General features: G+C 39.9%; 1 protein-coding gene across 2 annotated transcripts in view; it reads left to right on the top strand.

Annotated features, from left to right (window-relative positions):
- The window catches only part of LOC126094803 (phosphatidylinositol 3-kinase catalytic subunit type 3), a 100,214-nt gene that overhangs the window by 9,896 nt on the left and 74,763 nt on the right, over positions 1-15,555 (top strand). For both annotated transcript variants that reach the window (XM_049909372.1, XM_049909371.1), the window contains exon 8: positions 11,187-11,372. In XM_049909372.1, the coding sequence (XP_049765329.1) occupies positions 11,187-11,372 (186 nt within the window). The remainder of the gene's footprint in view (positions 1-11,186; positions 11,373-15,555) is intronic.

The following is a 15,555-nucleotide window of genomic DNA, read 5'->3' as shown; positions in this document are numbered from 1 at the left end:
CACAAAGATGAACACTTAACCAACAATACAAGAAATACCCTCAGCAACATTTACTGTCACAGAGCATTAAACAAGATGTCATTAATGGCCTGTTTTATTCAAATAAATGGAGTGCAAAAAAGAAGTAATTTTCTAATAAATTTATGATCCCATCCCAGAAGTCCAACAAGGCCTCCAGTAGCTCCTTAAGGCCTTAGGTCCATCCCAAAACCTGACACCTTAACCCATCTCTATCATCACATCAGAACCCTCACCCCACTGCACCCCGCACTCCTACCTTTCACCTGCTTCACAAACCCAGACCCAGCCCCACAGGTCTCCCCACTGGTATCTGATTGTGGCTGGGCACAATGCTAACATTGAATGAACCTCTGACTTTGTAACCAACACCTCCAAACCAGTGTCTGTAACCTCTAGTCCTACACTCAAGATCCTGTTCACATTGTACACCACCTTTCCACAGTTCCTGTCCCATTACCACCAGACTCCTTGTTGATCACTGTGGATGCCATGTCATTATACACAAACATTACTAATGCCCATGGCCTTGCAGCCATGGAACATTACCTTTCACAGTGTCCTCCTCCTCCTACCAAACCCCCACCTCTTTCATAATCCTCCTACCCAACTACATCCTTATCCACAATTAATTTTACTTTCGAAGACCAAATGAATGAGGGTTAGTCAATTATTATCCACAGAGTAGTTATATAGATTTATTGTAATCAAATAGGAAGCTTACAAGAGCATCATTTTTCAACATAGTCTCCTTGCGTTTCAACGCACTCGATCCATCGTTGTACAAGCTAGGAATGCACTGCTTCTTTCACCGCTTCATCTGAAGCAAATTGACTGCCCCTTAATGCCTGTTTCAGTGGACCAAACAAGTGATAATCAGAAGGGGCAAGATCAGGACTATATGGAGGATGATCCAGTACTTCAAATTTTAGTTTCTAGAGTGTTTCAGCAGTGTGGGATGTTTCCATTCCATACTATGCCACTTACTCTCCACCTCATAATGATGGATCAGTGTTTCATCATCAGTAATCATCCTGTATGAGAAGTTGTCACCTTCATTGCCATAGCGATCCAAATGTTTTTTGCAGATGTTAAAGCATGTTTGTTTATTCAACTGTGTGAGTTGTTTTGGGACCCATCTTGCACAAACTTTATGAAACCTTAGTCTGTTGTGGATGATTTCGTAGACAGAACAGCAACTAATTTGCAGACAATGTGCCACTTCGTCAATAGTTAATCTTCTGTGCAAGAGAATCATTTCACGTGAACGCTCAATGGTTTCTTCATTTGTGGCAGTAAACGGTTCACCATGTGTAACACTTGTGTGACCATTTTGGAATTTTTAAATCCATTCATAGACACTCAGTTGTGACAAAACACAGTTCCCATACTGTACCAAAAGTCTCTGATGGATTTTGGTTCTTGATATGCATTCCAACCACAAAAAAAAAACGGATCACTGACATTGCTCGTCTTTGGTGCAATTAGACAGCGGAGCAGCCATGATCAACAGCATGGCAGCGATAACGAAAATAACCTAGCAGCTTGAAAATTGCAAAGATATAACATCAAATAAACAAAGCATGTGTCATCAACGTAAAACGACAGTACTACAAAAATAAACAAAAATATAACTAAATTGTGAATAATAGACACACCCTCATATAAACAAATCATGGTACTGTTGTGGGTACTCGCATGAAACCTTCCTATGCCACCTTATTTAGAGCCATCTGGAGCAGTCCTTCCTTTCCAGTCAACATATAAAATCCCTTGTAAGGTTCAGGTTCACTGATGACATTTTCATGATCTGGATTTGTGGAAAAGACAACCTGCTCTCCTTCCTCCATATTATTACCACCTGTTCCCAAATCCACTTCATCTTGCCCTTCTCAACTCAATGAGCCACTTTGCTAGATGTTAATCTCCACCTGCCAGATGGCTCAATTCGTATCAAATGCACCAACCACCAACAATGCATCCACTTTGACAGCTGCCAACCATTCCATATCAGAAAGTCTCTTCTGTACAGCCTTGCAATCTGTAGATGCTGCATCTGCAGTGGACAGCAGCAGTTGTTGAAATATACCTATAAACATACCAGAGCCTTTATTGACAGTTAATATCCTATCCAACTCGCCCACAAACAGATCTTCTGTGCCATCTTCTCTTAAACCAGTAACCCTGTTAACCAGCCCTCTTAACCACCACTCCCCTGATCACCCAGTATCACTTTGGCACTCAGAAGCTTGACCACATCCTTCACCAGGACTTTGACTACCTTTCATCATGCCCTGAGATGATAGAGATCCTATCCAAAATTCTACCCATGAAACTCAAAGTAGTGTTCTGCTGCTCACCTAACCTAAAGAATATTCTTGTTTGTCCCCACTCAAATCCACTCCAAAGCATAGTAATTACCTAAAGGATAATAAATAATCTGTTGTATAGTCAGATTCTATTTGTAATTAGACTTCGATTATTGATTCTGAAAATAGGTTGTATGGCACAATTTTTTGTGAAAATTATGAAGTTTTTCATTCTGCACATAAGACTTATAGTAGCATATTGTTTGAGAGAGAATATGGCTTTAACACCAGACTGTGATTATATAAAGTATTCTTTAATGAATAACCTCAGTATCTCATTCAGTGTGATGATTGGAAGAATTGTTGTTTAGTGACTGCTAAACAATGTAAATGTGTAGAGCATGTGCTGTTCATAAATGTTTTCTATTTGCTGTCTATGGAAGTTTGAAGTATAAAAGGCAAAGCTGAACAATTGGAATTAGTTATTCCATTTTCCTCAACAGGAGAAGGATGAAGTGAAAGCCAGGTGTCTTCTTTGGAAGATGAAGTACTCTCACAAAAAACAACTGCCAAGCTTATTAGCTTAATTTGCAAATTAATGACATGTTATGTAAAGCAGCTCTGTAATGATTATGTGCCAGATGTAACTCTGCCAGAAACACTTGGTTGATTTTATTAATCCCGACATGACACACATTCCAATGGCTAACAGACTGTCCTCTAAACATAAAGTAAAAGTGCAAATAAGGCTTAGTCAAATAACCATCTGCAGATCAGCTGGTGGTAACTTTGCTTTGGTTCTTAATGGCTGCATCATCAGAATGTATATCTGTTTTTGGCATGCTGAGATACATCTTAAAATCATGCCAACAACTTAATAGTTAGAAGGATCATTTCAGCACCCAACTAAACATTCCATCTAAGCTCTCCTATGGAGGAAAAATCTTATTATTTTGCAATATTAATACTACAGTGGTAATCATAAATGGGGTAGTGTCATTGCCAAAAAGTAAAATTGCAATTGTAATGGACTACTACATATGGGATTTTATGTTGAGTATGAGCTCCTTTGTCACTAACGTCTGGTACAGTAACCAGAATACACTGGTACCTTACAAATTATCATCACATGATGTCTGTCCGTCTTCCTCCTCACAAAACCTGCAAGGAACATTGGCAATGAAGAGACTGCAAACTCCTTGTAAGTAATCATAGATTATCTGTAAATCATGAGCTTCACAAATTGCTCTAGGAGGGAATTTTATATCTCAAAAATTGGATTGTAGCTTTCCGCTGAATACAAAGACTCTCAAATAGTTACTGACTTGCATCTCTATTACTGCACAAAGGAGGTGAAGCTGGAATGGGCTACTCTCTAAATATTGTTGAAGAACAGGAGAAAAGACTATTGGCTTAATCAAAAGGAAAACTTAAGACTGGTTTGATGAAAACAATGTTGTGCTTTTAATTCTCTTCAATGCCAAAAGGAAAGCCTTTGTATGCTTTGCTCGGAATCCATCTTCGGAAGTGAAGAACACATTTTAAAGAGCTGTAACACTGTCAGACAAAAAGAGCAATTTGAAACAATGGGTGGCAAGAAAGTAGTGCATTATCTGGAACCAGAGGCCACAGAAATTTCATGGAGGAGGAGGAAGAGAGGATCTGTGGAGCCATTTTTCCTTCAACAAGAATTACATTACAAGTGAAGTACGTACTGTAACTTCCTTAACAATGGATAGCTGCAATAGCTCCAATTAGTTGGCAAAGGTCTCAAAACTTTGAAACCAAGTAAAATATCTGGCCCAGTAAGTTCTCTCTCTGCGGACAATTATCCAGGAGGACAACCTTTTGTGTTTTTGATATGCAGTACTGTCTTAAGTGAAAACTGCCATTAAATCACTACATTTATGAAAGTTTATTGTACTATGTGGATGTCATCATGATGTTTCTGCACTTTCCCCCATAAGAAAAATCTTAGCTAAAATTTTGCTTTGGGATCTGTTGGGGGGGGGGGGGGGGGGGGAGAAATTTTCCTGAATTGTTGATTTCCCTCCTCCAAAGCTAGCTTTGAATCTGCATCACACAGTTGCAAAAGAAGCGCAAACAGTGCCTTAGTAGTTTTAATTCATAGTGTTCAGTTGCATAGAATAAGTCTTAGACCCTGTACCTAAAGGTGGTATGTGGGTAGTTCCAGAACACTTTGTATGCCTGCACACTTAGTTGAATTCCTTAGAAAGCACACAATGGGTATCAGTTGTCCATTTCTGTATTCTGAAGAATTCCCAATGACAGTTAGGCTGAAACAGGGCCACAGTCATACACAAATCCTTTCTGTCCTGTGCTTGGCAGCCTCTGAAATATCTACAAACAGCATTTTGGGAATTAAGTGCAGCTTTGATGCTTGACTTTTAGTGAACAGTAAGCCTCTGTCAGCTGCTTCACGAACATGTCTTATGGATTCGGGCTAACTGTCAGGACTTGGAAAATCAAAATACTTGCATGACTCGATGAGCTGTTCAAACAGTATTGTGTAAGACAGGAAAGAGAAGCTGGAGAAAGGCAGACTCTGGCAAATCCTCCTCTCCTTCACCTGCAGCAAGATAACATTTGTGAAAATACATATTATGTGTGGCTTGGCCCCCCAAGTGACCAATGCCAACATAAATGTTTAAGGAGAGGTCCTGAGGGATGGAATAGACTTCTGGAACCACTTGAACAGTGGAGTAAGTTTGTCCCAGGTAACACACCCTGCAGTCATTCATCGTGGAGGGCCCTTGTTTGGGAGTAATCATCAAAAAATACTTTCAGAATTTATTTTGATCCATTACAATTTTTAAAATAGTACTGAATTACAGAATGGCACTGTAGTGTAGCAGTTAAGTTACTGGATTTGTATTCCTAAGGTTGTGGTTCAAATAATGTTGGGTGGAGACTGCTTTTTTATTTACATCTTTATCAAAATAACTGCAGTGACTATGTTTATTCAGTTAGTTGATTTGAATATCATTCCCTTCATTCTTATCCTTTGCTGCATCATTTCAGTAATCCTATCAGCTTTTTATTTCCTTCCATTTCTTACTCCACTTTATTCTTTTGTCATTAGGAATGGTTATTTTCATGATTTTAAATATTTTTTAATTATCATAATATTTTAACATTTGAAAATACTGGTTTATTGGTTAACAACATAAGACAAAAGGATCTGTTTGTATTGGCCATGTAGTGGTATCAAAAAATTTTCACTGCAAAATGGAAATTTTTTATGGTAGTAGTTATATAAACATTTGAAACATAAATTCTTTTCACACCATAGAAAAATAACACCGGTGAAGACTTAAATGAAAAATTTAAAAGGACAAAAAAGAATATAAATCGATGTAAATACATAACAATAATTAAAAATCAAGGGGCCGTTAAGTGAATAAAAGGAAGTAAAGAAGAGAGCAAAAGCAACTAATATAATGATTAAAATGATGAAGCAAATGATAAGAAATGAGAAAAAATGTAAGCCAACTAGTAGAATAAAAATGATCGCAGTCTTTCCAGATATGATGGACAATTAAAATAAAATAGGACTTCACCAGACAGGATTTAAACCCACAACCTTCAGCATACCAACCCACTAACTTAATCACCATGCTATGGCACTCTTTGCCATTTCAGCACAATTTAAAAAGTTGTAGTGATCCACAAGGGCAGCAGACCGCGCAAGTTTGGATTAATGCTTGGAAAGAGTGACCCACAAGGAATTTTGACATTGCTTTATGTCGATTATTCCTAAATAAAGGCTCACCAGGAAGAATGGCTGCAGGATGTGTTATCTGGGACCTTTAACCTACCCCACTGTATAAGTAGCTTCAAAAAGTCAGTCCTACTCCTGGGAATCTCTTGCAGTAAGAATTTTTAGCAGAATATTTGAACATCGATTGTATTTAACATTAAGTGCAGTATCAGTTCAAAACACAATAAATTTATTTTACTAGTAATTGCTGATTTTGAAACTTCCTGGCAGATTAAAACTGTGTGCTGGACAGAGACTCGAACTCAGGACCTTTGCCTTTTGCGGGCAAGTGCTCTACCAACTGTGAGGATGGGGCGTGAGTGGTGCGTGGGTAGCTCAGTTGGTAGAACACTTGCCCACGAAAGGCAAAGGTCCCGAGTTCGAGTCTCGGTCCGGCAGACAGTTTTAATCTGCCAGGAAGTTTCATATCAGCGCACACTCTGCTGCAGAGTGAAAATCTCATTCTGAATTGCTGATTTTCGTTGTTATACAGTGATCATCAGACCAGATTCTGAAATACATAACGAAATGGGTCATAAAATAGCAATACACATACTATTTGCACCAAGGAATTACAGTAAAACAATCTTACTAGAAGATTAGATGGGTAGATCACATAACTAATGAGGAGGTATTGAATAGAATTGGGGAGAAGAGGAGCTAGTGGCACAACTTCACTAGAAGAAGGGATCGGTTGGTAGGACATGTTCTGAGACATCGAGGGATCACCAATTTAGTATTGGAGGGCAGCGTGGAGGGTAAAAATTGTAGAGGGAGACAAAGAGATAAATAGACTAAGCAGATTCAGAAGGATGTAGGCTGCAGTAGGTACTGGGAGATGAAGCAGCTTGCACAGGATAGAGTAGCATGGAGAGCTGCAGCAAACCAGTCTCAGGACTGAAGGCCACAACAACAACAACAACAGAAGATTAAAAACCAACTTTACCAAATCCATGTTAGGATCAATGTGCAGAGCACTGTGTTATTGCCAAGACTGCTGACTATCCAGCAAACTTTAGGATTAAAAGGGTAAAGCTCTAGCTCCGGTTCCCTGTGTGAAGTGAAGTGTACTTAATACATTCTAAACCAAAAATAGCTTGTACAGCATGTAAAGAGATATATTATTACCTAAATGGATAAAAGAATTTTGATTGCTGTCGATTACTATTTCGAATACATTCTTTGACATTCTGAAGATAGCAGGGATCAAATTGAGGGAGTCAAGTGAAGAGTGGATTTTGAGTTCTTGATAGGTACCGATATTGGTACATATGGAATTACTTTTTCCTGGCATGTGGTGCATTCGAATATACAGCAGAAAAGGTGATCAGACTAACCTTTGCTAAATTTGGTGTTGGCACTTTTGTCCACTGACCCATTCAGTTCAGAGAGCAAAAGTTTTAAATCTTACTCAGAAACTAGACAGTGGTTAGGAGGGTTGAATGATCTGAAAGGGAAGTGGTGGTTGAGAAGAGAAACAGGGTTGTAGCCTGTCCCAGAGTTACACAGTCTGTACACTGTGCACATGTGCAGGCTGTAAAAGACCCAAGAAGAAATTTGGAGAGGAAATAAAAGTTCAGGGAGAAGAAATAAAAACATTGAATTTTGGCATTATACTTCTGTCAGAGACAGCAAAGGACACTGAAGAGAAGTTGAACAGATTGGATAGTATCTTCAAAAGACTTTATCTACTTCTTCATCTATACTCTGCAAACTACCATGAGCTGCACGTCAGACAGTATGTCCCATTGTACCAGTATTAGGATTTCTTCTCATTCCATTGATGTATGGAACAAGGGAAGAATTATAGTTTGAATGCTTGTGTGCATGCAGTTATTATTCTAATTTTATCCTCATGATCGCTATGTGAGTGATACGTAGGTGATCGTAGTGTATTCCTAGCACCATCATTTAAAACCAGTTCTTGGAACTCCATTAACAGACTTTCTCTGGATAGTTTACATCTAATTTCAAGAGTCTTCAATTCAGTTCCTTCAGTATCTCTGTGACTCTTTACCACAGATTAAACAAACCTGTGACCATTAATGCCGCCTGTTTGGTGTGGCTCCCATACACTTCAGCAATAAGGTTCTAAGATGAACATGAACAAAAGTAAAACAAAGGTAATGGAAGGTAGTTGAAATAAATTGGTCAATGCTGAAGGAATTATATTGTAAAATGACACTAAAAATAGTAGATGGGTGTTGCTATTTAGGCAGCATGATGGCTGAAGTAGAGGGCATAAAATATAGACTGGTTGTAGCACAAAATGCATTTCTGAAAAAGATCAGTTTAACATCTGATATAAATTGAAGTTCTAGGAAGTCGTTTCCAGTGATATTTGTCTGTGTATAACCTTCTATGGAAGTAAAACATGGATGGAAAAATTTCAGTGGAGGAAGAGAATAGAAGCTTTCAAAATGAGTACTATAGAAGAATGGTGGAGATGGGGGGAGTAGGTACAGTTAATGAATGAGATGATATTGAGTGAAACTGGGCAAAACTGAAACTTTATAAGAATTTTGATGTGATGGGAGGCATACTACAGTAGTCCATGCAGTTTCAATGACCAATGTGTCCAGTTCGATTTTACAGAGTACGCAAAGGAACTTGCCCCTTCTTGCAGCAGTGTACCGTAGGTCTCTAGAAGAGCGTAGCGTTCCAAAGGATTGGAAAAGGGCATAGGCCATCCCCATTTTCAAGAAGGGACGTCGAACAGATGTGCAGAACTATAAACCTATATCTCTATAGTCGATCAGTTGTAGAATTTTGGAACATGTATTATGTCAGAGTATAATGACTTTTCTGGAGACTAGAAATCTACTCTGTAGGAATCAGCATGGGTTTCAAAAAAGACGATCGTGTAAAACCCAGCTCGCACTATTCGTCCACGAGACTCAGAGGACCATAGACACGGGTTCCCAGGTAGATGCCGTGTTTCATGACTTCCGCAAGGCGTTCAATACAGTTCCCCACAGTCATTTGATGAACAAAGTAAGAGCATATGGACTATCAGACCAATTGTGTGATTGGATTGAAGAGATCCTAGATAACAGAATGCAGCATGTCATTCTCAATGGAGAGAAGTCTTCCGAAGTAAGAGTGATTTCAGTTGTGCTGCAGGGGAGTCTTGTAGGACCATTGCTATTCACAATATACATAAATGACCTTGTGGATAACATTGGAAGTTCACTGAGGCTTTTTGCGGATGATGCTGTGGTATATCGAGAGGTTGTAACAATGGAAAATTGTACTGAAATGTAGGAGGATCTGCAGCGAATTGACGCATGGCGCAGGGAATGGCAGTTGAATCTCAATGTAGACAAGTGTAATGTGCTGCGAATACATAGAAAGAAAGATCCTTTATCATTTAGCTACAATATAGCAAGTCAGCAACTGGAAGCAGCTAATTCCATAAATGACCTGGGAGTAGGCATTAGGAGTGATTTAAAATGGAATGAACATATAAAGTTGATCGTCAGTAAAGCAGATGCCAGACTAAGATTCATTGGAAGAATCCTAAGGAAATGCAATCTGAAAACAAAGGAAGCTGGTTACAGTACACTTGTTCGCCCACTGCTTGAATACTGCTCAGCAGTGTGGGATCCGTACCAGATAGGCTTGATAGAAGAGATCCAACAGAGCAGCGCGCTTCGTTACAGGATCATTTAGTAATCGTGAAAGCATTACTGAGATGATAGATAAACTCAGTAGCTCGGTACGGGCTTTTTTGAAGTTTCGAGAACATACCTTCACCGAGGAGTCAAGCAATATATTGCTCCATCCTAAGTGTATCTCGCGAAGAGACCATGAGGATAAAATCAGAGAGATTAGAGCCCACACAGAGGCATACCGACAATCCTTCTTTCCATGAACAATAAGAGACTGGAATAGAAGGGAGAACCTATAGAGGTACTCAAGGTACCCTCCGCCACACACCATCAGGTGGCTTGAGGAGTATGGATGTAGATGTAGATGACTAAGTGGTCAGAGCATCTGTGCCTAGTAAGCAGGAGACTTGGGATCAATTCCTGGACTGGCACAAATGTTTAACTTTCCCCATTGGTTTTAATCAATGCCCACTCACAGCCAATTCTTTTGTGACTTAAAACAGGAATTTGTCAGCTTGAGGATCAACTGACAGGACACATCCTAAGGCATGAAGGAATTGTCAGTTTACTAATGGAGGGAAGTATTGGGGTAAAAATTTGTAGAGAAGGACCAAAGAATGAGTACAGTAAGTGGGCTCAAATAGATGTAGGTTGCAATGCAGATAACCAGGCTTCTGCAGGCTAGAGTAGTTGGAGAGTTCCAACTAACGAGTCTTCAGACTGAAGAAGGGGAAGGGGAAGGCTGGCCAGCAACAGTGGTACCCCTGCTTAAAAATGTGAAACTTCCTAAAGCTGCTGACATTCTCAATTAAATGTGCCTTCTAAACTTCTCTGTTTCCACAATTTATTTTGCAAATGCTATATTGAGAGTTAAATAACACTGCATTCAACAAAGGATAGGTGCCTCTAGAAACATGAAATAAATGATTCAGTGTAATTATTTTTCAGTGTTGCAAAATTTTATAGGGTGATGAAAACACTTTCATAGATGGTGGACTACGAACTTTTTAGTGGCTGTTATAATGCAGAGATCTTCTACAGCTGCTATCAGAATTCTGTTTGCCCCCTATTCCACCTACAAATGGAAGGATTTAGGTGGCAGGCCAGGTGAAACTTGTTGAGTATAAATATGACTGAATATATACCAACATATTACTGAATAATCTTCTAATTTATGTCATAATGAAAGCACATTATCCCCAGTGTGGTGAATCTGAGTAATGGAAGAATTTTCAAGAGAGCCTGTAACTGATACAGATTTCAACATAATGTCTGTAATTTTCTTTCTTGCATGTCTGCATCCCCCATACTTTTCATTGTATTAATTCAGATTCTGGGACCATGCATTCACACAGATTAGTCAAGTTTTTGTGTTTAATATCTACGTCATTTCCCTCCACCCTATTGTCACTAGTCAATAGTTGTTTTATGTTTAAATCCATAAGCTAACTAACTTTTCATTTGCAGGCACTCACAAAATTCCTTAAGTGTGTAAATTGGAAACTGAATGTGGAAGCACGTCAGGCCTTAGATATGTTGAAACAGTGGGCACCTATGGATGTAGAAGATGCACTGGAACTTTTGGGACCCAATTTTACCCACCCTGCTGTAAGATCTTATTCAGTTGGCAGATTACAGCAGGCTCCTGATGAGGTAAGTTTGTGGGCTCCAATGTCTCTAGGTTTTTGTTGTGAGAAGTTTTCAGTGGCCTGTGATTTGCATATTAATAGTCTGTATCCAAATGCATATTAATTGTCAAAACTGTGCAAATGGATGGTAAGCCAATACTTAATCAGATTATGTGCTAAATAATTTGCCAAATGAATTACATCTTTTATTTGATTCATTAAAATGTGTTAGTGTTAAGTGTATCACTATTAAGATAAAAAATAAACCTAGTGGAGAGTTAGTTAATTCTACCATCGCAAGCACTGGGTATAAATCAATGACCATTTGGTACACTGGTGAAACATTGTCTATCTCACAGTGGTATTTTCATGGGCCCCTTGTATCAAAAAAGATGATAGAAGTGCATCGGTCTTAAAGTGAGCTATACTCCACAAATGGGGGAAGGGGGGATGGCTTTGACAGTAACAACTGCCACACTGAAATTGTTAGACACAGCCATTTGTGATTGCATTGGAGGTGATACTCCCCAAGACCTCCTTGCTCTTTGAGAGACCTGATTGGAACTGTATAATCTGTAAAATCAAAATTAAATGTAGTTCATGTTGATAGTAAGGAAGTTCTCATACCTGACCTACTAGGAATGCCAGGCTGGACTAGTTCTTCTGATGAATTTAGTGAAAATAAGAATTACATGATTAATATTCCAATGTGTACTCCGTGTGCATACCGGGTGGAGTCATTCCAGATGTGGAAAGGGTCCTCCTGGATGCCATGAAGAGCACAGGGTGCAGCCAACTGCAGGTGGTTGCTCACGTTGATACCAGTGATGTGTGTCAGTTTGGATCAGAAGAGATTCTCTCTTTGGTTTCAAGTGGCTAACAGAAGTGGTAAAGACTGCCAATCTTGCTTTCCAGATGAAAGCAGAGCTGACCCTTTGCAGCATAGTCGACAGGACCGATTATGGACCTCTGGTACAGAGCCGAGTGGAGGGTCTGAATCAGAGGCTCGGATGGTTCTGCGACCGTGTAGGCTGCAGATTCCTCGACTTGCGCCAGAGGGTGGTTGGGTTTCAGGTTCTGCTGAACCGGTCAGCTGTCCACTATACACAGGAGGTGGCTACATGGGTAGCAGGGGCTTTGTGGTGTGGAGTGGGCGGTTTTTTAGGTTGGAGGGTTTCGGCAAAACACAAGAAGGGCTTCAGTCCAAAGGGTGCAGGCTCAACACAGGAAGAACGTAGATACAGGAACCACTGGTATAATAGCTGTAAGTTGTCATAGCTGTGTTGGAGAAGTACCAGAGTTCCCAGCACTAATAGAAAGCACTGATGATCAAATTGTTATAGGCACTGAAAGCTGGCTAAAGCCGGATATAAGCTCAGCCTAAATTTTTGCAAAGAACCTCACAGTGTTCTGAAAGTATAGGCTAAACACAGTTGGGTGTGATGTGTTTGTTGATGTCAAAAGTAGTTTAACTTGTCGCAAATTTGAAGTAGATACTCCCTGTGAGTTAGTATGGGCAGAGGTCACTGTTGGAAACCAGAATAAAATAATAATTGGATCCTTTTACCGACTTCCCAATTCAAATGATACAGTTGCTGAAAGGTTCAAACAAAATGAGTTAGATTTCAAACCCACGCACAAAATATCAGCCAAAATTGTGCTGAACGCATTCTCTGAACATTATTTCGAGCAGTTAGTTCATGAGCCCATGCGAATAGTGAGCGGTTGTGAAAACACATTTAACCTCTTAGCAACAAATAATCCTGAGTTAATAATGAGCATCGAAAAAGACGGTCATGTGAAACCCAGCTCGTGCTATTCGTCCACGAGACTCAGAGGGCCATAGACACGGGTTAACAGGTAGATGCCGTGTTTCTTGACTTCCGCAAGGCGTTCGATACAGTTCCCCACAGTCGTTTAATGAACAAAGTAAGAGCATATGGACTATCAAACCAATTGTGTGATTGGATTGAGGAGTTCCTAGATAACATGACGCAGCATGTCATTCTCAATGGAGAGAAGTCTTCCGAAGTAAGAGGGATTTCAGGTGTGCCGCAGGGGAGTGTCATAGGACCGTTGCTATTCACACTATACATAAATGACCTGGTGGATGACATCGGAAGTTCACTGAGGCTTTTTGCAGATGATGCTATGGTGTATCGAGAGGTTGTAACAATGGAAAATTGTACTGAAATGTAGGAGGATCTGCAGCGAATTGACGCATGGTGCAGGGAATGGCAATTGAATCTCAATGCAGACAAGTGTAATGTGCTGCGAATACATAGAAAGAAATATCCCTTATCATTTAGCTACAAAATAGCAGGTCAGCAACTGGAAGCAGTTAATACCATAAATTATCTGGGAGTACGCATTAGGAGTGATTTAAAATGGAATGATGATATAATGTTGATCGTCGGTAAAGCAGATGCCAGACTGAGATTCATTGGAAGAATCCTAAGGAAATGCAATCCAAAAACAAAGGAAGTAGGTTACAGTACGCTTGTTCGCCCACTGCTTGAATACTGCTCAGCAGTGTGGGATCCGTACCAGATAGGGTTGATAGGGGATATAGAAAGGATCCAACAGAGGGCGGCGCGCTTCGTTACGGGATGGTTTGGTAATCGCGAAAGCGTTACGGAGATGATAGATAAACTCCAGTGGAAGACTCTGCAGGTGAGACGCTCAGTAGCTCGGCACGGGCTTTTGTCAAAGTTTCGAGAACATACCTTCACCGAAGAGTCAAGCAGTATATTGCTCCCTCCTACGTATATCTCGCGAAGAGACCCTGAGGATAAATCAGAGAGATTAGAGCCCACACAGAGGCATACCGACAATCCTTCTTTCCACGAACAATACGAGACTGGAATAGAAGGGAGAACCGATTGAGGTACTCAAGGTACCCTCCGCCACACACCGTCGGGTGGCTTGCGGAGTATGGATGTAGATGTAGATCAAAACCAATTCAGGGATTAGTGAACACAGGGTTGTCGTAGCGAGATTGAATATTGTAATCCCCAAATCCTCGAAAAATAAGCGAAAAATATACCTATTCAAAAAAGCAGATAAAAATTCACTTTCGCCTTCCTGAGAGACAATCTCCACTCATTCCAAATTAATAATATAAATGTAGACCAGATGTGGCTTGTATTCAAAGCAATAGTATCGGCAGCAATTGAGAGATTTATACCAAATAAATTAACAAACGACTAAGCTGATCCTCCTTGGTACACAAAACGGGTTAGAACACTGTTGCAGAAACAATGAAACAATCATGCCAAAGTTAAACAGACGCAAAATCCCCAAGATTGGCGATCTTTTACAGAAGCTCGCAATTTAGCATGGACTTCAATGCAAGATGCCTATAATAGTTTCCACAATGAAACTTTGCAGAAAATCCAAAGAGATTCTGGTCATATGTGAAGTATGTTAGCGGTAAGAAACCATCAATGCCTTCTCTGCGTGACTGCAATGGAGATACTATCAAAGACAGTGCTGCCAAAGCAGAGTTACTAAACACAGCCTTCTGAAATGCATTCACAAAAGAAGACGAAGTACATATTCCAAAATTCGAATTGAGAACAGCTGCCAACATGACTAATGTAGAAGTAAATATCCTCAGAGTAGTGAAACAACTTAAATCACTTCATAAAAACAAGTCTTCTGGTTCAGACTGTATACCAATTAGGTTCCTTTCGGAGCATGCTGATGCATTACCTCCGTACTTAAAAATCATATACAACCGTTCGCTCGGCGAAAGATCCGTACCCAGACTGAAAAGTTGCACAGGTCATACCACTATTCAAGAAAGGTAGTAGGAGTGATCCACTATATTACAAGCCCATATCGTTAACGTCGATATGCAGCAAGAATTTAGAACATTATGAATTACCTCGAAAACAGTCTATTGACACACAGTCAATATGGGTTTAGAAAACATCGTTCCTGTGAAGCACAACTAGCTCTTTATTCACATGAAGTGAAGTGTTGAGTGCTATTGACAGGGGATTTCAGATCGATTCCGTATTTCTGGATTTCCGGAAGGCTTTTGACACTGTACCACACAAGCGGCTCATAGTGAAATTGCGTGCTCATGGAATCGTCTCAGTTATGTGACTGGATATGTGATTTCCTGTCAGAGAGGTCACAGTTCATTGTAATTGATGGAAAGTCATCGAGTAGATTTCTGGTGGTCCCTGAGGTAGTGTTAT

The sequence above is a fragment of the Schistocerca cancellata genome, chromosome 8 (genome assembly GCF_023864275.1).
Source record: "Schistocerca cancellata isolate TAMUIC-IGC-003103 chromosome 8, iqSchCanc2.1, whole genome shotgun sequence".
Classification (NCBI taxonomy): Eukaryota; Metazoa; Arthropoda; class Insecta; order Orthoptera; family Acrididae; genus Schistocerca; species Schistocerca cancellata.
This window is presented reverse-complemented; position numbering and strand designations above follow the sequence as displayed.